The sequence below is a fragment of the Acanthochromis polyacanthus genome, chromosome 15, assembly GCF_021347895.1.
Source record: "Acanthochromis polyacanthus isolate Apoly-LR-REF ecotype Palm Island chromosome 15, KAUST_Apoly_ChrSc, whole genome shotgun sequence".
NCBI classification, from domain to species: Eukaryota; Metazoa; Chordata; class Actinopteri; family Pomacentridae; genus Acanthochromis; species Acanthochromis polyacanthus.
In genome coordinates, this window is record NC_067127.1 from 38,473,803 (window position 1) to 38,494,121 (window position 20,319).

General features: G+C 45.1%; 1 protein-coding gene across 4 annotated transcripts in view; it reads right to left on the reverse strand.

The window, feature by feature from the left end:
• LOC110970761 (cullin-9) overlaps positions 1–20,319 on the reverse strand; it is a 52,888-nt gene that overhangs the window by 15,671 nt on the left and 16,898 nt on the right. For 2 of the 4 annotated variants that reach the window (XM_022221077.2, XM_022221076.2), the window contains 18 exons: positions 20,044–20,245; positions 19,775–19,965; positions 19,059–19,255; positions 18,243–18,391; positions 15,976–16,064; positions 15,799–15,904; positions 12,909–13,136; positions 11,775–11,865; positions 11,535–11,706; positions 10,220–10,325; positions 10,048–10,143; positions 9,799–9,974; positions 8,524–8,657; positions 2,887–3,072; positions 2,079–2,108; positions 1,423–1,559; positions 1,167–1,349; positions 43–200 (listed from right to left, as the gene is read on the reverse strand). In XM_022221077.2, coding sequence (XP_022076769.2) covers positions 43–200; positions 1,167–1,349; positions 1,423–1,559; positions 2,079–2,108; positions 2,887–3,072; positions 8,524–8,657; positions 9,799–9,974; positions 10,048–10,143; positions 10,220–10,325; positions 11,535–11,706; positions 11,775–11,865; positions 12,909–13,136; positions 15,799–15,904; positions 15,976–16,064; positions 18,243–18,391; positions 19,059–19,255; positions 19,775–19,965; positions 20,044–20,245 — 2,631 coding nt within the window. The remainder of the gene's footprint in view (positions 1–42; positions 201–1,166; positions 1,350–1,422; positions 1,560–2,078; positions 2,109–2,886; positions 3,073–8,523; positions 8,658–9,798; positions 9,975–10,047; positions 10,144–10,219; positions 10,326–11,534; positions 11,707–11,774; positions 11,866–12,908; positions 13,137–15,798; positions 15,905–15,975; positions 16,065–18,242; positions 18,392–19,058; positions 19,256–19,774; positions 19,966–20,043; positions 20,246–20,319) is intronic. The other 2 variants (XM_022221078.2, XM_022221079.2) reach the window with 2 other exon arrangements.

The window sequence follows — 20,319 nt, forward strand, 5'->3', positions numbered from 1 at the left end:
ATGCTGCTCTGGTTCTGGTTCTGGTTTAGGGGCAGATCAGACCTGTAGAAATGCTCGAAGGTGTTGGCGAGCTCTAGGCCCGACAGGAAGAGCATCGGCTCCAGAAACTGCTGCAGCCGCTCCAGAGTCTCAACGCTGCCGGACGCCGCTCCACTGGCCTGGATCATCTGATCGATGTACTGAGCAAAACGCTCACTCACCTGCAGGACGACACGTCATCACAGGTCAACACCTGTGCTGCAGGTAGGACTCATTATCAGGAACAGGTTAAGACAGACTCTAATCACAAACATCTGGATTTAAGTCTGGTTTAAACCTAAAGCAGAGTTCAAGGCCTGATTTAAAACTGATTCCATTTAGGGTGAAGAATTAAATCAAACCTAAACTCAGTCACTGAGAATTTAATTAACTCATAGATGAACCACAGAAGTCTGTGATTAAAGTCTGCTAATGCTCAAATTAAACCTAGTTTAAAGTTTAATAAATCTGTTATGGGTTGAGATGTAGAGCACAGTTTATGACTGATCTAAGCCCAGTTTAAGACTGAACTAAGCCCAGTTTATGGCTGATCAAAGCCCAGTTTAAGACTGGTTTATGGCTGATGTAAGTCCAGTTTAAGACTGATTTAAGCCCAGTTTAAGACTGATCTAAGCCCAGTTTACGGCTGATCAAAGCCCAGTTTACGGCTGATCAAAGCCCAGTTTCGGCTGATCAAAGCCCAGTTTACGGCTGATCAAAGCCCAGTTTACGGCTGATCAAAGCCCAGTTTACGGCTGATCAAAGCCCAGTTTACGGCTGATCAGATCAAAGCCCAGTTTACGGCTGATCAAAGCCCAGTTTAAGACTGGTTTATGGCTGATCTAAGTCCAGTTTAAGACTGATTTAAGCCCAGCTTATGGCTGATCTAAGCCCAGCTTATGGCTGATCTAAGCCCGGTTTATGGCTGATCTAAGCCCGGTTTATGGCTGATCTAAGGCTGGTTTATGGCTGATCTAAGCCTGGTTCACATCCACATTCAGTTGAAACTAGAATATACATTCATGCTGAAGCTGGTCTTAAACCAGGATTTCTATCTGAGTCTAGTTCAAGCATCAAACTGAAGTCTGATTTAAGCTGCGGTTAGCATTAGAATGTTTAGTTTTCATCCAGATGTTTTCCTGACTCACATGCATGGCTCTGAGGATGGACAGCTGCAGCAGCGCAGCAGAGAATCCGTGTCGCAGAGCGAGGACGAAGGCGGTTTGCTGTCCGAACAGCTCCTCCATGGCGTTCTTCAGCCGCAGGTACAGCGTTCGATAACGTTCCACGAAGTCCGGCAGGCTGCAGCTTGACTCCAGGAATTTCTTCACCTGAGGGGGAGGAGTCACCGAGTCACACCTCCACAGGTGGAGATCATGAGGCGGAACAGGAAGTGAGACCCACCTGTCGCTGTACCACTCCCTGCCAGCAGAGGGCGATGCCTGCGATGCTGCTGCTGTTCTTCACTTTGGGTTTGGCTGAAGAAGAGGAGGTGGAGGAGGAAGCCGCGCTGGAGTCTTTGTTCTTTCCTTCTTTACCATCTGGAAGACAAAACATGAAACGGTCTGTTCTTTGGAGACGGTCGTTGGTAGATTTGATCAGAAATATGAGACGTGAACTGCAGCAGCCAGAAACGTAAAGAAAAAGCAGCGCCTCTGTTCTTCTACTCTGGAAAGAAACGGGTCAGTGATGTTCTAAAAACAGTTCAACAGAAAAAAAAAAACATGGAGAGGAGACATCCTGATGGTCAGTGTGTCTGAAGGAAGCTGATGTTTCAGTTCAGACGAGGAGGAGGAAGCTCACAGCGCCCCCTGCTGGACACGTCTAAATCCTCAGCTTTTCCAGAGGGTGAAAGACACCAGACTGGATGATTAACTCAGTGCAGCGCCCCCCAGTGGCAGCTAATGAGCTACAAACATGTTCACTGATTAGTAACAACTCAAAGCATCTTCCTGTTTGAGTAAAGCCTCCAGCAGGAGGCGCTGCAACGCCACCGGTCCTCATGTGGACACATGAGATGTGAGACAGAAAGAAAGAAAAGGCCTCTGAACTCTACTTACTCTTCAGCTCTTTGCTTCTGTTGAGACCTTCTGGAAACAGAACAAACTTTAGTTCAGCATCTTAGAGACTCAGACTAACCAAGAAGAAACACGTGGAAAAAATTTGTGTTTTCAAAAAGCAGCGGCTTAGTCATCAGGGCAGAGCTTCTTGGACCTTCAAAATAAACCTCAAACTACTTTGATTATGTTTACAGCTCATATTTTTACTACTTTTTATCAAGTTCTTTATTTCTAACAAATATTTTACAACTTATAAGAATTATTTCATTTATATGAACTATTTTTAGTAGTATAGTTATTTTTACTATTTTCTTTTAACTTTATTATTGCTGTTTTTCACAATAAGTATTATATTTTTTAGAAATTATTAAATGACCAATTGTATTTTATTTTTATTAATTTTAGATTATTATTATCTTTATCTCTATTTTTCATTATTTTATTATGTCAATTTATAATTTTAAATTATTAACTAATAAATTTCTCTTGGATTTTATCAACTTATCTTTAATCTCATTAGGAATAAACGTATGATTTTAATTACGACAATAGATAATCTTTTATTAACTACTCACACATTTAATAACTTTTCTATTTTTTTCTGATATTCAATGATTAAATCATGACTCAGTAAAACATCAGATGTGTAATTTAGTCAAAACGACAGAAATTAACGTTATAAAAATTACGTTTTATTGATCATTTATCAGTTAACGGCTGACTAATCAATAACCAATCAGAGTCAGTTATCAGTCAGAACCGGTTTAAACTAGCTGACTGCAGGTTAAATCAACTCTGCTGGACTCACTGGACTTGACGGGAGGCTTAAGCTCCTCCCCCTCGCTGTGACTCGTGTCCACATGGACCAACAGGTGAGTCAACCGCCGCACTCTGGAGTTAAAGATGGCCGCCCTGCTCTTACAGCGGCGAGCCGACTCGGCGTTATCCAGGTACTCGCTGAGTAGCCATGACAACGGGCTGAATGCTGAGGATTCTGGGAAAACAGGAAACAGCAGAACAAAAAATATCACTTTGTTATTCATGAAGCCTTGATGTTGTGGAACACCTGCAGGAACACCTTGAAAAACTGGAACACCTGGAGCTACAACACCTGGAGCATCTGGTGCTACAACACCTGGAGTTACAACACCTGGAGCTACAACACCTGGAACACCTGGAGCTACAACACCTGGAGCTACAACACCTGGAGCTACAACACCTGCAACACCTGGAGCTACAACACCTGCAACACCTGGAGTTACAACACCTGGAGCGACACCACCTGGAACACCTGGAGCTACAACAACTGGAACACCTGGAGCTGGAACACCTGGAGCTACAATACCTGCAACACCTGGAGCATCTGGTGGTACAACACCTGGAGTTACAACACCTGGAGCTACAACACCTGGAACACCTGGAGCTACAACACCTGCAGCACCTGGAGTTACAACACCTGGAGTTACAACACCTGTAACACCTGGAGCTACAACACCTGGAACACCTGGAGTTACAACACCTGGAGCTACAACACCTGGAACACCTGGAGCTGGAACACCTGGAGCTGGAACACCTGGAGCTACAACAACTGGAACACCTGGAGCTGCAACACCTGCAACACCTGGAGCATCTGGAGCTACAACACCTGGAGCTACAACAACTGGAACATCTGGAGCTGCAACACCTGCAACACCTGGAGCATCTGGTGCTACAACACCTGGAGTTACAACACCTGGAGCTACAACACCTGGAACACCTGGAGCTACAACACCTGCAGCACCTGGAGTTACAACACCTGGAGTTACAACACCTGTAACACCTGGAGCTACAACACCTGGAACACCTGGAGCTACAACACCTGGAACACCTGGAGCTACAACACCTGGAACACCTGGAGCTACAACACCTGGAACTACAACACCTGGAGCTACAACACCTGGAGCTACAACACCTGGAACACCTGGAGTTACAACACCTGGAGCTACAACACCTGGAGCTACAACACCTACAACACCTGGAGCAACAACACTTGGAGCTACAACACCTGGAGCAAGAACACCTGGAGCAACAACACCTGGAGCAACAACACTTGGAGCAACAACACCTGGAGCAAGAACACCTGGAGCAACAACACCTGGAGCAACAACACCTGGAGCTACAACACCTACAACACCTGGAGCAACAACACTTGGAGCTACAACACCTGGAGCAAGAACACCTGGAGCAACAACACCTGGAGCAACAACACCTGGAGCAACAACACTTGGAACACCTGGAGCTACAACACCTGGAACACCTGGAGCGACAACACCTGGAACACCTGGAGCTACAACACCTGGAGCTACAACACCTGGAGCTACAACACCTGGAGCTACAACACCTGGAGCTACAACACCTGGAACACCTGGAGTTACAACACCTGGAGCTACAACACCTGGAGCTACAACACCTACAACACCTGGAGCTACAACACCTGGAGCTACAACACCTGGAACACCTGGAGCTAGAACACCTGGAGCTACAATAACTGGAACATCTGGAGCTGCAACACCTGGAGCATCTGGTGCTACAACACCTGGAGTTACAACACCTGGAGCTACAACACCTGGAACACCTGGAGCTACAACACCTGCAGCACCTGGAGTTACAACACCTGGAGTTACAACACCTGTAACACCTGGAGCTACAACACCTGGAACACCTGGAGTTACAACACCTGGAGCTACAACACCTGGAACACCTGGAGCTACAACACCTGCAGCACCTGGAGTTACAACACCTGGAGCTACAACACCTGGAACACCTGGAGCTACAACACCTGCAGCACCTGGAGTTACAACACCTGGAGTTACAACACCTGTAACACCTGGAGCTACAACACCTGGAACACCTGGAGTTACAACACCTGGAGCTACAACACCTGGAACACCTGGAGCTGGAACACCTGGAGCTACAACACCTGGAGCTACAACAACTGGAACACCTGGAGCTGCAACACCTGCAACACCTGGAGCATCTGGAGCTACAACACCTGGAGCTACAACAACTGGAACATCTGGAGCTGCAACACCTGCAACACCTGGAGCATCTGGTGCTACAACACCTGGAGTTACAACACCTGGAGCTACAACACCTGGAACACCTGGAGCTACAACACCTGCAGCACCTGGAGTTACAACACCTGGAGTTACAACACCTGTAACACCTGGAGCTACAACACCTGGAACACCTGGAGCTACAACACCTGGAACACCTGGAGCTACAACACCTGGAACTACAACACTTGGAGCTACAACACCTGGAGCAACAACACTTGGAGCTACAACACCTGGAGCAACAACACCTGGAGCAACAACACCTGGAGCAACAACACCTGGAGCAACAACACTTGGAACACCTGGAGCTACAACACCTGGAACACCTGGAGCGACAACACCTGGAGCTACAACACCTGGAGCTACAACACCTGGAGCTACAACACCTGGAGCTACAACACCTGGAACACCTGGAGTTACAACACCTGGAGCTACAACACCTACAACACCTGGAGCTACAACACCTGGAGCTACAACACCTGGAACACCTGGAGCTGGAACACCTGGAGCTACAATACCTGGAGCTACAACAACTGGAACATCTGGAGCTGCAACACCTGCAACACCTGGAGCATCTGGTGCTACAACACCTGGAGTTACAACACCTGGAGCTACAACACCTGGAACACCTGGAGCTACAACACCTGCAGCACCTGGAGTTACAACACCTGGAGTTACAACACCTGTAACACCTGGAGCTACAACACCTGGAACACCTGGAGTTACAACACCTGGAGCTACAACACCTGGAACACCTGGAGCTGGAACACCTGGAGCTGGAACACCTGGAGCTACAACAACTGGAACACCTGGAGCTGCAACACCTGCAACACCTGGAGCATCTGGTGCTACAACACCTGGAGTTACAACACCTGGAGCTACAACACCTGGAACACCTGGAGCTACAACACCTGCAGCACCTGGAGTTACAACACCTGGAGTTACAACACCTGTAACACCTGGAGCTACAACACCTGGAACACCTGGAGCTACAACACCTGGAACACCTGGAGCTACAACACCTGGAACTACAACACCTACAACACCTGGAGCTACAACACCTGGAGCAACAACACCTGGAGCAACAACACCTGGAGCAACAACACCTGGAGCAACAACACTTGGAGCTACAACACCTGGAGCAACAACACCTGGAGCAACAACACCTGGAGCAACAACACCTGGAGCAACAACACTTGGAGCAACAACACTTGGAGCAACAACACCTGGAGCAACAACACCTGGAGCAACAACACTTGGAGCAACAACACCTGGAGCAACAACACTTGGAACACCTGGAGCTACAACACCTGGAACACCTGGAGCGACAACACCTGGAACACCTGGAGCGACAACACCTGGAGCTACAACACCTGCAACACCTGGAGCTACAACACCTGGAGCTACAACACCTGGAACACCTGGAGTTACAACACCTGGAGCTACAACACCTGTAACACCTGGAGCTACAACACCTACAACACCTGGAGCAACAACACCTGGAGCAACAACACCTGGAACACCTGGAGTTACAACACCTACAACACCTGGAGTTACAACACCTGCAACACCTGGAGTTACAACACCTGCAACACCTGGAGTTACAACACCTGTAGCTACAACACCTGGAACACCTGGAGTTACAACACCTGGAGCTACAACACCTGTAACACCTGGAGCTACAACACCTACAACACCTGGACCTACAACACCTGGAGCTCCAACACCTGGAACACCTGGAGTTACAACACCTACAACACCTGGAGTTACAACACCTACAACACCTGGAGTTACAACACCTGCAACACCTGGAGTTACAACACCTGGAGCTCCAACACCTGGAACACCTGGAGCTCCAACACCTGGAACACCTGGAGCTCCAACACCTGGAACACCTGGAGCTGGAACACCTGGAGCTACAACACCTGGAGCTACAACACCTGTAACACCTTGAGCTACAACACCTACAACACCTGGACCTACAACACCTGGAGCTCCAACACCTGGAACACCTGGAGTTACAACACCTACAACACCTGGAGTTACAACACCTGGAACACCTGGAGTTACAACACCTGCAACACCTGGAGTTACAACACCTGCAACACCTGGAGTTACAACACCTGGAGCTACAACACCTGGAACACCTGGAGTTACAACACCTGGAGCTACAACACCTGGAACACCTGGAGCTACAACACCTACAACACCTGGACCTACAACACCTGGAGCTCCAACACCTGGAACACCTGGAGTTACAACACCTACAACACCTGGAGTTACAACACCTGCAACACCTGGAGTTACAACACCTGCAACACCTGGAGTTACAACACCTGGAGCTACAACACCTGGAACACCTGGAGTTACAACACCTGGAGCTACAACACCTGGAACACCTGGAGCTACAACACCTACAACACCTGGACCTACAACACCTGGAGCTCCAACACCTGGAACACCTGGAGTTACAACACCTACAACACCTGGAGTTACAACACCTGCAACACCTGGAGTTACAACACCTGCAACACCTGGAGTTACAACACCTGGAGCTCCAACACCTGGAACACCTGGAGCTCCAACACCTGGAACATCTGGAGCTGGAACACCTGGAGCTACAACACCTGGAGCTACAACACCTGTAACACCTGGAGCTACAACACCTACAACACCTGGAGCTACAACACCTGGAGCAACAACACCTGGAACACCTGGAGCAACAACACCTGGAGCAACAACACCTGGAACACCTGGAGCAACAACACCTGGAGCAACAACACCTGGAACACCTGGAGCTACAACACCTGGAACACCTGGAGCTACAACACCTGCAGCACCTGGAGTTACAACACCTGGAGTTACAACACCTGTAACACCTGGAGCTACAACACCTGGAGCTACAACACCTGGAACACCTGGAGCTACAACACCTGGAGCTACAACACCTGGAGCTACAACACCTGGAGTTACAACACCTGGAGCTACAACACCTGGAGCTACAACAACTGGAACATCTGGAGTTACAACACCTGGAACACCTGGAGCTACAACACCTACAACACCTGGAGCTACAACACCTACAACACCTGGAGCTACAACACCTGGAGCTACAACACCTGGAGCAACAACACTTGGAACACCTGGAGCTACAACACCTGGAACACCTGGAGCTACAACACCTGGAACACCTGGAGCTACAACACCTGGAACACCTGGAGCTACAACACCTGGAGCTACAAGTAAGAGGTCTTAGTACCTAAAATACTCAAAAATATTAAGAAAATATTTTTATATTTGTATAGTGTGTACCTGTGTGTGTGATGCTGTGGACTACAGGTGTGTGTTACCTGTGTGTGTGATGCTGTGGACTATAGGTGTGATCAGAGCTTCCCAGCAGGTTCGTCCCAGAGCTTCAGCTGCTTCAGCATCCGGAAGAAATCGATCAGCAAACATCTGCTCATGTCTGAGAGCGCTGTTCAGTCTGCAGACACACAATACACATGTGATAAAGTTCATCAGGTTCTGGTTTGAAGCTTGAAGACCTGCAGCAGCTGTTTGAACTCAGCAGTATTCCTGTAGTATTTTTAGCAGTATTCCTGTAGTATTTTTAGCAGTATTCCTGCAGTATTCCTGCAGTATTTTTAGCAGTATTTTTAGCAGTTTTCCTGCAGTATTCTTGTAGTATTTTTAGCAGTATTCCTGCAGTATTTTTAGCAGTATTCCTGCAGTATTTTTAGCAGTATTCCTGCAGTATTTTTAGCAGTATTCCTGCAGTATTTTTAGCAGTATTCCTGCAGTATTTTTAGCAGTATTCCTGCAGTTTTCCTGCAGTATTTTTAGCAGTATTTTTAGCAGTTTTCCTGCAGTATTCTTGTAGTATTTTTAGCAGTATTCCTGCAGTATTTTTAGCAGTATTCCTGCAGTATTTTTAGCAGTATTCCTGCAGTATTTTTAGCAGTATTCCTGCAGTATTTTTAGCAGTATTCCTGCAGTATTCCTGCAGTATTTTTAGCAGTATTCCTGCAGTTTTCCAGCAGTATTGCAGTATTTTTAGCAGTATTCCTGCAGTATTCCAGCAGTATTGCAGTATTTTTAGCAGTATTCCTGCAGTATTTTTAGCAGTATTCCTGCAGTATTCCTGCAGTATTCCTGCAGTATTCCTGTAGTATTTTTAGCAGTATTCCTGCAGTATTCCTGTAGTATTTTTAGCAGTATTCCTGCAGTATTCCTGTAGTATTTTTAGCAGTTTTCCTGCAGTATTTTTTAGCAGTTTTCCTGCAGTATTTTTAGCAGTATTCCTGCAGTATTTTTAGCAGTATTCCTGCAGTATTTTTAGCAGTATTCCTGCAGTATTTTTAGCAGTATTCCTGCAGTATTTTTAGCAGTATTCCTGCAGTATTTTTAGCAGTTTTCCTGCAGTATTTTTAGCAGTTTTCCTGCAGTATTTTTAGCAGTATTCCTGCAGTATTTTTAGCAGTTTTCCTGCAGTATTTTTAGCAGTTTTCCTGCAGTATTTTTAGCAGTATTCCTGCAGTATTTTTAGCAGTTTTCCTGCAGTATTTTTAGCAGTATTCCTGCAGTATTTTTAGCAGTTTTCCTGCAGTATTCTGCAGTAGTCGTACTTGTTGAAGAGCTGCAGCAGCTGTGTCTTGTCCTCCATCACCTCCTGGCACCAGGTGTGGGCCTTGGTGCTGTAGAACAGGTAGGTCCGACAGCACAGCTGCTCCTTGAACACGGGCCAGAACGTCGGCTTCGGACCCAGAACCTCGAAGCCGTGGACCCGGGTGTCGATGCCACCCTGTGAGGAAGAGGAGGGAGGTCAGGACCTGGAGGAGGACCGGAACTTGACGGAACCAGAACTCTGATCTGACCTGCTGGCATCTCTTAATCCGGATCTGTATGATGGACCAGAACCTGGTCATGTTCTCCAATAGAACCACTCGGCTGGCTGACGGAGTCACGTTCACCTGCAGACACAGACACACGGTGACGGACCGGACCAACAACCAACATGTCTAATCCGGTTCTTCCTCCTGGACTCACCGTGTTCAGCTCCGTGTTGATGTTGGTCGGGTCATCTCCTCCCAGAACCAGGATCCGGGCGGGCATATAGCTCGAGTCCTCACTGGCCACCAGGATGGCAAGTTGTCTGAGCAGAGGCACAACCAAATCATTATTCTGTTTATTCTGGAGTGTAGAATGGTCTGACTGATCAATATTCTGTTTGTTCTGGAGTGTAGAATGGTCTGACTGATCAATATTCTGTTTATTCTGGAGTGTAGAATGGTCTGACTGATCAATATTCTGTTTGTTCTGGAGTGTAGAATGGTCTGACTGATCAATATTCTGTTTGTTCTGGAGTGTAGAATGGTCTGACTGATCAATATTCTGTTTATTCTGGAGTGTAGAATGGTCTGACTGATCAATATTCTGTTTGTTCTGGAGTGTAGAATGGTCTGACTGATCAATATTCTGTTTGTTCTGGAGTGTAGAATGGTCTGACTGATCAATATTCTGTTTGTTCTGGGGTGTAGAATGGTCTGACTGATCAATATTCTGTTTATTCTGGAGTGTAGAATGGTCTGACTGATCAATATTCTGTTTGTTCTGGAGTGTAGAATGGTCTGACTGATCAATATTCTGTTTGTTCTGGAGTGTAGAATGGTCTGACTGATCAATATTCTGTTTGTTCTGGAGTGTAGAATGGTCTGACTGATCAATATTCTGTTTGTTCTGGAGTGTAGAATGGTCTGACTGATCAATATTCTGTTTATTCTGGAGTGTAGAATGGTCTGACTGATCAATATTCTGTTTGTTCTGGAGTGTAGAATGGTCTGACTGATCGATATTCTGTTTGTTCTGGAGTGTAGAATGGTCTGACTGATCAATATTCTGTTTGTTCTGGAGTGTAGAATGGTCTGACTGATCAATATTCTGTTTATTCTGGAGTGTAGAATGGTCTGACTGATCAATATTCTGTTTGTTCTGGAGTGTAGAATGGTCTGACTGATCAATATTCTGTTTGTTCTGGAGTGTAGAATGGTCTGACTGATCAATATTCTGTTTGTTCTGGAGTGTAGAATGGTCTGACTGATCAATATTCTGTTTGTTCTGGAGTGTAGAATGGTCTGACTGATCAATATTCTGTTTATTCTGGGGTGTAGAATGGTCTGACTGATCAATATTCTGTTTGTTCTGGAGTGTAGAATGGTCTGACTGATCAATATTCTGTTTGTTCTGGGGTGTAGTATGGTCTGACTGATCAATGTTCTTCAGATCTGTGTGTGTCGCTAGACCAATCGCAAGCACTGCTGTGGGCGGGGCTAAGCTCCCCAGAGGACCAATAGCAGTGGACTACCTGATGACGACCCCTTTGTGCATGTAGATGTTGATAAAGTGCGACCCGGTGCAGCCGTTGGACTCCCAGTACGTTTTGGGGTTCTTGTCGGTCAGTTTGTTGGCTCGATGGTGATTGGACGAGACCTCCACCTTCTCCCAGCATTTGTCCTCCTTCAGCTCCACACTGGATCCTGAAACAGCCTCGAGTTAGCATTCACCCAGGTTCAGGTGTCAGAGCAGAACCCAGAGCCACACTCACCTTGACACAGGTTCCTGAGGAACACGTCGAAGAAGGGGATGTTGATTGGCTGATGGCTGCGACGATGCTCCTCGATCTGACCCAGCACCATCTGACAGGAAGCAGAGGAGTCAGACTGAGAAGATCCAGACTTTCAGCAACCAGATTCAGCCTCTAAACGCTAAAATAATCTTTCAAACATTAAAAAACCTAACCTAAAAAAATCTAAGAAACAAAAACGAATGAATCAGAAAATCCTTTGTAATCCTGATCATCCTGTCTAAAGGTCCAGATCTTCTACAGCATCTGGAATGAATCTAGATGGATTTCATGTTTCACACCTGAAAATCCATTTAAAGGTTCAGAATATGCAGAAATAAAATTAACAGACAGAACAGTTTATATCAGATCAGATCATGGATCCAGCAGAGGACACTCTAATTACTGTAAAGGGGCTGGTTTAGTGTCTCCATCAAGTTCCTGTCAGTGTATCTATAGATGGATCCATATTTCTACTAAACTCCAGTCTTTGGTCCACATTTCTCCAACTGTTGAGGCGCTAACATCAGTAGAATCTGATGGGTTAAAGCTGGACCAGACAAGGTTTCAGTTCTTGCTATTTTGGACTTGAAATTTGTCCAAAATTGTTCAAAATTGTCCAAATAAATAAATAAACTAAAACTCTGTCTAAAATTAGTGAAACCTGTCCATTATGTGGCAAAATCTGTCCAGAAAGACTTGAAATATGTCAAAAGATGCTCAAAAATATCCAAAATTAGTTAAAAACCCTCTTTAAAAGGACTCAAAATTCAACTGAAACCTGGCAGGCATCACCTACAATGGTCTAAAATTACATTATTGAAGCATTATTGGGCCTTGAAAAAGTAGTTGTCGATAGGTCTACTCTTGAACTTTCTCCTCTATGAACTTCAACGACCTGGAACTCTGAAGATATTCACAGGTTGTGTCTCCATCAAGTTCCTGCAAGTGTTTATCTATGGATGGATCCATGTTTCTACTAAAATCCAGTCTTTGGTCCATGTTTCTCCAACATCAGTAGAACCTGGTTCCAGTGTTTAGACATTCTAGTCCTTCTGAGTCCTGTTTATGTGACATCAGACTGCAGGTGAAAGCAGGCTCCGGTCCCTGTGTTACCTGGATGCAGCCTGCTAGGACGCTGGTGGTCATCTTCTTGTAGAGGCTGGCGTACTTCTCGCAGTCTGTGATGAGGTCTCGGAGCTCGGTGACCAGCAGCAGGTTGGTGCTGTGTTTGTCCAGAGCCTTCACCAGAGCCTCCTTGGTGCCGAGCCGACACATCACCACGGCGTAGTCCTTGTTCAGCGACGCCAGCCGGTACAGGAAGCGGATGAACAGTTGCACCACCTGGGGAGCATCACAGCAGGTCACATGTTTGTTCTGGAGTGTAGAATGGTCTGACTGATCATTATTCTGTTTATTCTGGGGTGTAGAATGGTCTGACTGATCAATGTTCTGTTTATTCTGGGATGTAGAATGGTCTGACTGATCATTATTCTGTTTATTCTGGGGTGTAGAATGGTCTGACTGATCAATGTTCTGTTTATTCTGGAGTGTAGAATGGTCTGACTGATCATTATTCTGTTTATTCTGGGGTGTAGAATAGTTTGACTGATCAATGTTCTGTTTGTTCTGGAGTGTAGAATGGTCTGACTGATCAATGTTCTGTTGTTCTGGGGTGTAGAATGGTCTGACTGATCATTATTCTGTTTATTCTGGGGTGTAGAATGGTCTGACTGATCATTATTCTGTTTATTCTGGGGTGTAGAATGGTCTGACTGATCAATGTTCTGTTTGTTCTGGGGTGTAGAATGGTCTGACTGATCAATGTTCTGTTGTTCTGGGGTGTAGAATGGTCTGACTGATCATTATTCTGTTTATTCTGGGGTGTAGAATGGTCTGACTGATCATTATTCTGTTTATTCTGGGGTGTAGAATGGTCTGACTGATCAATGTTCTGTTGTTCTGGGGTGTAGAATGGTCTGACTGATCAATATTCTGTTTATTCTGGGGTGTAGAATGGTCTGACTGATCAATGTTCTGTTGTTCTGGGGTGTAGAATGGTCTGACTGATCATTATTCTGTTTATTCTGGGGTGTAGAATGGTCTGACTGATCAATGTTCTGTTTGTTCTGGGGTGTAGAATGGTCTGACTGATCAATGTTCTGTTTGTTCTGGGGTGTAGAATGGTCTGACTGATCATTATTCTGTTTATTCTGGGGTGTAGAATGGTCTGACTGATCAATGTTCTGTTTATTCTGGGGTGTAGAATGGTCTGACTGATCATTATTCTGTTTATTCTGGGGTGTAGAATGGTCTGACTGATCAATGTTCTGTTGTTCTGGGGTGTAGAATGGTCTGACTGATCATTATTCTGTTTATTCTGGGGTGTAGAATGGTCTGACTGATCAATGTTCTGTTTGTTCTGGGGTGTAGAATGGTCTGACTGATCAATGTTCTGTTTGTTCTGGGGTGTAGAATGGTCTGACTGATCATTATTCTGTTCATTCTGTGGTGCTGCTAGGGATGGGGCCGATCCAGTATCGGTATTGGGTACCGATACCAAATTAATTCACAGATTGGAGATTTCAGGTCCAACCTGCGGAGATTTCCGACCCATGATCCGTGTCTGTGCTTTAATGCCGTCTGCTGAATTGACTCCACAGTGATTCCTGCCGGCTGCTCTGACAAGCATCAAGCAGCCTGTGGCTAACCTTTCTTTACAACATGTCTGCCGTGTGGAAACATTTTCCACTAGAAACACCTCAAATTAACCCTACTCCGTTAAACATTAAGTTAATTAGAGAATTTACTCAAAATTTGTCTGGTTTTAAAGAGATTTTATTCAGGTCCAGCTGCTGAACTGGGTTTAAAATGTAGAAATTAGCCATTTTTTGTGATCTTCTTTCATAGATACTTAACATTTCTAACCAACAGTTTTTCATTTGCGTCGACACCAGACGTTTTCATCTTCTAACAAACTGCCCACGGGGTGACTAAATATTTGTCTGGACTTCTGGGGTATCAGAGATTCTGGAGTAGAACCAGAAACCTGAGAATCTTTGAAGGTTTCGATGATTTTAGAGCCCAAAGAACTCTGAAGAACCGGACACTGAGAACATCTCATCAGCTTAATTTTGTAAGAAAAGTCATTAAGGTTTGGCATTGCCATAGCTAATGGGGATCCAAATAAATCAAATTAAAATACAAGAAGTTTTACCAAACTTGGACCGCCCGGCGACAAAGATGACTCCTGTGACCTTGAAAATGAGGTCACGGTCACCAAATGCAAACTTGACCTGTGTCTTATTATGGTACACCTGTGTACCAAATATGGTGAGGCTACATCAATGTTTTATCGAGTTATCACACGGAAACCAAATTGTTACAGACAAACAAGCACGACCATGCAGCTGAAAACAATACCTTCCGGAAAACGCAGTTTTGCCGGGCGGTAATGAAGAAAAAAGATGTGGATCATTTATTTAAAGACATTAAACACTGAATGGAGTCAAAGATAACAGGAGGGTTAAACAATAAGACAGTCAGAGGATTTACTCCACATTTGTCCACTTTTAAACAGATTTTATTAAGGTCCAGCTGCTGAAAAATGTTTAAAATAGAGAAATCAGTCTTTTTCTGAAGAGATGAAAAGTCTTCAATGAACACCAGACGTTTTTATCTTCTAACAAACCGTCTGTGTCCTGGATTTAATAAATAGTCAGTCTGGAACTCTTACAGATGAATTTTTGTTTTCAGGATAGGATTTTTCCTGCTAACAGGATTCCCTGTTTTTCTGACCTTACACTGACCTCCAGCTGCATTTTAGGACATACATGCATCCATTACATGTCACACTACCTGTAGAGAGGAGTTTATTACAGCCTCATATAAAATCAACAACAATAATATGAAAGCAAACAGAGCTCTGGTATTGGAGTAGAATTGTATCAGCAGATATCCACAGTCAGGGATCAGCAGTGAAACAGTCGCCTAACGCTGAGCTCACCTCTCTGTCGTTGATGAAGGCCGTCATGGAGGACAGGCAGGGCTCGATGCTCTCGTGCCACGGCAGCACATCCTCCTGATAGTTGTCCAGGAACTTGTTCAGGATCCTGCGGAAGCAAACAGCCAATCAGACGAGGCCTTACTAGGGCGGCGGCAGTTCAGTGAGGCGGGTCGGTACCTGAGGATGGATAGCTGGGCGGCCCGGTCGGCTCGGTGCTGCTCCATCAGACGCACCAGGTCCTGGTAGGTGTCCCGACTGCTGGTCACCTGGACAGGTAGACAGGAAGCAGCTGTTAACACCACAGGTTGTTGCTAGAGGTATGGACCCGTAGCCTGTGGACTACGGATACAGGTCCATATCTGTAGACACTACCAACACCACAGAACACGACCATCAACACCAACCCTAGCTGATGGAGACATGATGGCCCTCAGAGCTTCATATTATGGGATGGATCCTAGTGAGAACAGGTTAGAATCCTAGAAACAATCATTGGTTCCTAGATGTTTTTCTGGTTCTGATAACCTCAGGAACCTTTAAAAGGTTCCACAGGAACTTTTAAAAAAGCTCATTGTGGGTAAATTTTAGTGTTGGTAGGAGGTTGGTCAGAACAGGAACTTGGATCATCTGGAGACACTTTACTCTGAGGAGAAACAAGCTTCTAAATGCTGGAACTAGCATACATCCCATAATACTGATGCTCAGCTGATTATAGAAAAAAAAAATATCACACTGGCCATGGTTACATGAAGTTTTTTAATTCGGAATAAAAGTTTTGTGCTTCGCGTTCACATGTAAATATTAAATAAGGTTTACATGGCCTTTTAATGCTTGGGCATTTGAAAGGACTCTGATTGGACAGGAAGTGGACATGATGTATCCCTGTTTACCGGAACATTTACTTTCCCCAACAACATGGAGGAACAACTAATAAGCACACTTTTCGCTTTTTATTGTCGTTTTGAAACAGCAACTCGACAGTGGCGTACTACTTCTGTTGAAGTTGCAAGAATGTGCTTGCCCCAGTAAGGTCGCAGAACCTGTACGTCGCTACGTCATCGCTACGTGAGGAGCCAAGCATGCGCAGAATGACCGGAATTAACTAAAGCAGAATTAACTGTATAGAATGTATAATAGAACGTACACAGGAATGTTATTCAGAATTACGTTTATTCAGAATTATCTTTTAAATTCAGAATTAAGTGTTTACAAGGAGATTTTAAAGCGTAATTACCTTTTATTCCAAATGAAAGAGGAATAAAAGGTTGCATGTAAACGTACTGACTGACCAGAAACCAGATCCAGTGTTCAGACTGAGACACCTGGATGGATTTAAACTGATCTGGACTCAGTTTTTACCAGAACTCAGATGTTCCTCCTCCTAAACGCCATGATTCTATCTGCTGGACTGATGAAGTTCTGATGAAGTCCATTAAAGTGATAAATGTGGACCCTCCTCTATGGACTTCAAGGACCTGGAATGTTCTGAGACTAAATTTAAAGACTGGAAGCAGGAAAGGAGAACGTCCCCGAGAGAAAGTTCTAGAGTAGACCTACCGACAACTGGAGAAAGTTCTAGAGTAGACCTACCGACAACTGGAGAAAGTTCTAGAGTAGACCTACCGACAACTGGAGAAAGTTCTAGAGTAGACCTACTGATAAAGGAGAAAGTTCTAGAGTAGACCTACTGATAAAGGAGAAAGTTCTAGAGTAGACCTACCGACACCTGCAGAAAGTTCTAGAGTAGACCTACTGATAAAGGAGAAAGTTCTAGAGTAGACCTACTGATAAAGGAGAAAGTTCTAGAGTAGACCTACCGACAACTGGAGAAAGTTCTAGAGTAGACCTATTGACAACTGGAGAAAGTTCTAGAGTAGACCTACTGACACCTGGAGAAAGTTCTAGAGTAGACCTACTGACACCTGGAGAAAGTTCTAGAGTAGACCTACCGACAACCAGAGAAAGTTCTAGAGTAGACCTACCAACAACTGCAGAAAGTTCTAGAGTAGACATATTGACCACTGGATAAAGATCTAGAGTAGACCTACCGACAACTGCAGAAAGTTCTAGAGTAGACATATTGACCACTGGATAAAGTTCTAGAGCAGACCTACCGACAACTGCAGAAAGTTCTAGAGTAGACATACTGACCACTGGAGAAAGTTCTAGAGTAGACCTACCGACAACTGGAGAAAGATGTAGAGTAGATCTACCGACAACTGCAGAAAGTTCTAGAGTACACATATTGACCACTGGAGAAAGTTCTGAGTAGACCTACCGACAACTAAAGAAAGTTCTAGAGTAGACCTATTGACAACTGGAGAAAGATGTAGAGTAGACCTATTGACAACTACAGAAAGTTCTAGAGTAGACCTATTGACAACTACAGAAAGTTCTAGAGTAGATCTACCAACAACTAGGTCTACTCTAGTGTGTGTATCCACCTGGTTGCGTTCCTCTTCCAGCTGCAGAGCTTCATCACACAGCAGCTGCTCCAGAGTCTGAATCACCTCCTTGGTGGACGTCAGTTCTTTCAGACTGACCACTAACATCTGGAGCTCCGTGTCCTTGAAGTCCAGCTGCTCACGACACTCTAGATACAGACACACATACACAGAGATACACATTTCTACTATTAGCATATTTGCTACCATGAGCTTATATTAGGTTCAATTCAATTCAATTTTATTTATATAGCGCCAATTAAGGTCAGATTGCCTCAAGAGGCTTTCCAGAACCCATATGAACCCCCAGAGCAGAAATAAGGAGAGAGTGGCAGAAAAACTCCTTTTAACAGGAAGAAACCTGGAGCAGAACCTTGATCTTTATGTGGAGGACCCAACTGCTGCTGGAAGGAGTTAGAGAGGTAGGGCAAATAAGCTACCATTAGCTTATATGCTACCATTAACTTCAATGCTACAATTAGCTTATATATTAGCTTCCATGCTACCATTAGCTTATATGCTACATTAGCTTCTATGATACCATTAGCTTACATACTATCATTAGCTTCTATGCTGTCATCAGCTTACATGCTGTCATTAGCTTACATGCTGTCATTAGCTTACATGCTGTCATTAGCTTACATGCTACCGTTAGCTTATATATTAGCTTCCATGCTACCATTAGCTTATATGCTACCATTAGCTGCTATGCTACCATTAGCTTCCATGCTACCATTAGCTGCTATGCTACCATTAGCAGTGGTGCTCTGCATCAGAATAAACTGATACTTGTGTAACTCAGGTGTTTAGCTCCACCTTTGCTGTCCAGCTTGTGCACCATGGAGATGTGGTTGAGGGCGATGATGGCCAGCATGGTCTCAGCTCTGGACAGCGTCAGACACTTCTTCAGGACGGCCGTGACATCACAGGCCACCAGTTGCTCAGCCAGACTCTTATGGCTGGAGATGAGCATTATGATGACCAGCAGTCCATTACGCACCGACAGCCTGCAGCTGCAGATAATCAATAATTAGTAATCACCGACAGCATGCAGCTGCAGATAATAATTAATAATCACTGACAGCCTGCAGCTGCAGATAATCAATAATTAGTAATCACCGACAGCCTGCAGCTGCAGATAATCAATAATTAGTAATCACCGACAGCATGCAGCTGCAGATAATAATTAATAATCACTGACAGCCTGCAGCTGCAGATAATCAATAATTAGTAATCACCGACAGCCTGCAGCTGCAGATAATCAATAATTAATAATCACCGACAGCATGCAGCTGCAGATAATCAATAATTAATAATCACCGACAGCATGCAGCTGCAGATAATCAATAATTAATAATCACTGACAGCCTGCAGCTGCAGATAATCCATAATTAATAATCACCGACAGCCTGCAGCTGCAGATAATCAATAAATAATAATCACCGACAGCATGTAGATAATAATCAATCTGGTCTATCCTTACTGACTACTGATTACCGACTATTGATCACTGATCATAGTGACAGACCCACCCTTTGGTCTTCAACATTAGCTCGATGGCAGCAGGAATGGCGGCCAGCAGCCCTCTGGAGCCTTCAGGCGTAGCCGACCCGATGCTGGCGAAGATCTCCAGCATCATCTGGGTACCAGACTCGGACAGCGGCGGGCTGCTGCCGACGCTGCGCAGGTCATGTTTGCTGGCGCCGGTGATGACCTTCAGAGTCTACAGGAAGAGGAAACTGGGTGAGATCAGGGCCAGGCGGCGGGATACCGAGAGCTGATTGGTTGGGATTCATCTCACCGCCAGCGCCAGCTGCTGCACGTGAGTCACAGACGAGAACTCCTGCATACAGGACAGCACGGCTTTGACTCCGCCCTCCGTGGCGAAGGAAACCCTCCACTCATACTTCAGCATCAGCAGATGGGTCAGTCTGAGCGTGCTCACAACCACGTCTCTGGAGGCGGAGCCAAGCAGCTCCACCAGCAGCTTCAGAACCTTATCCCTGGAGGGTAAATAAAACTTTATTTAAACTGACCCAGTTACAGCAGCTTCAGAACCTTATCCCTGGAGGACAAA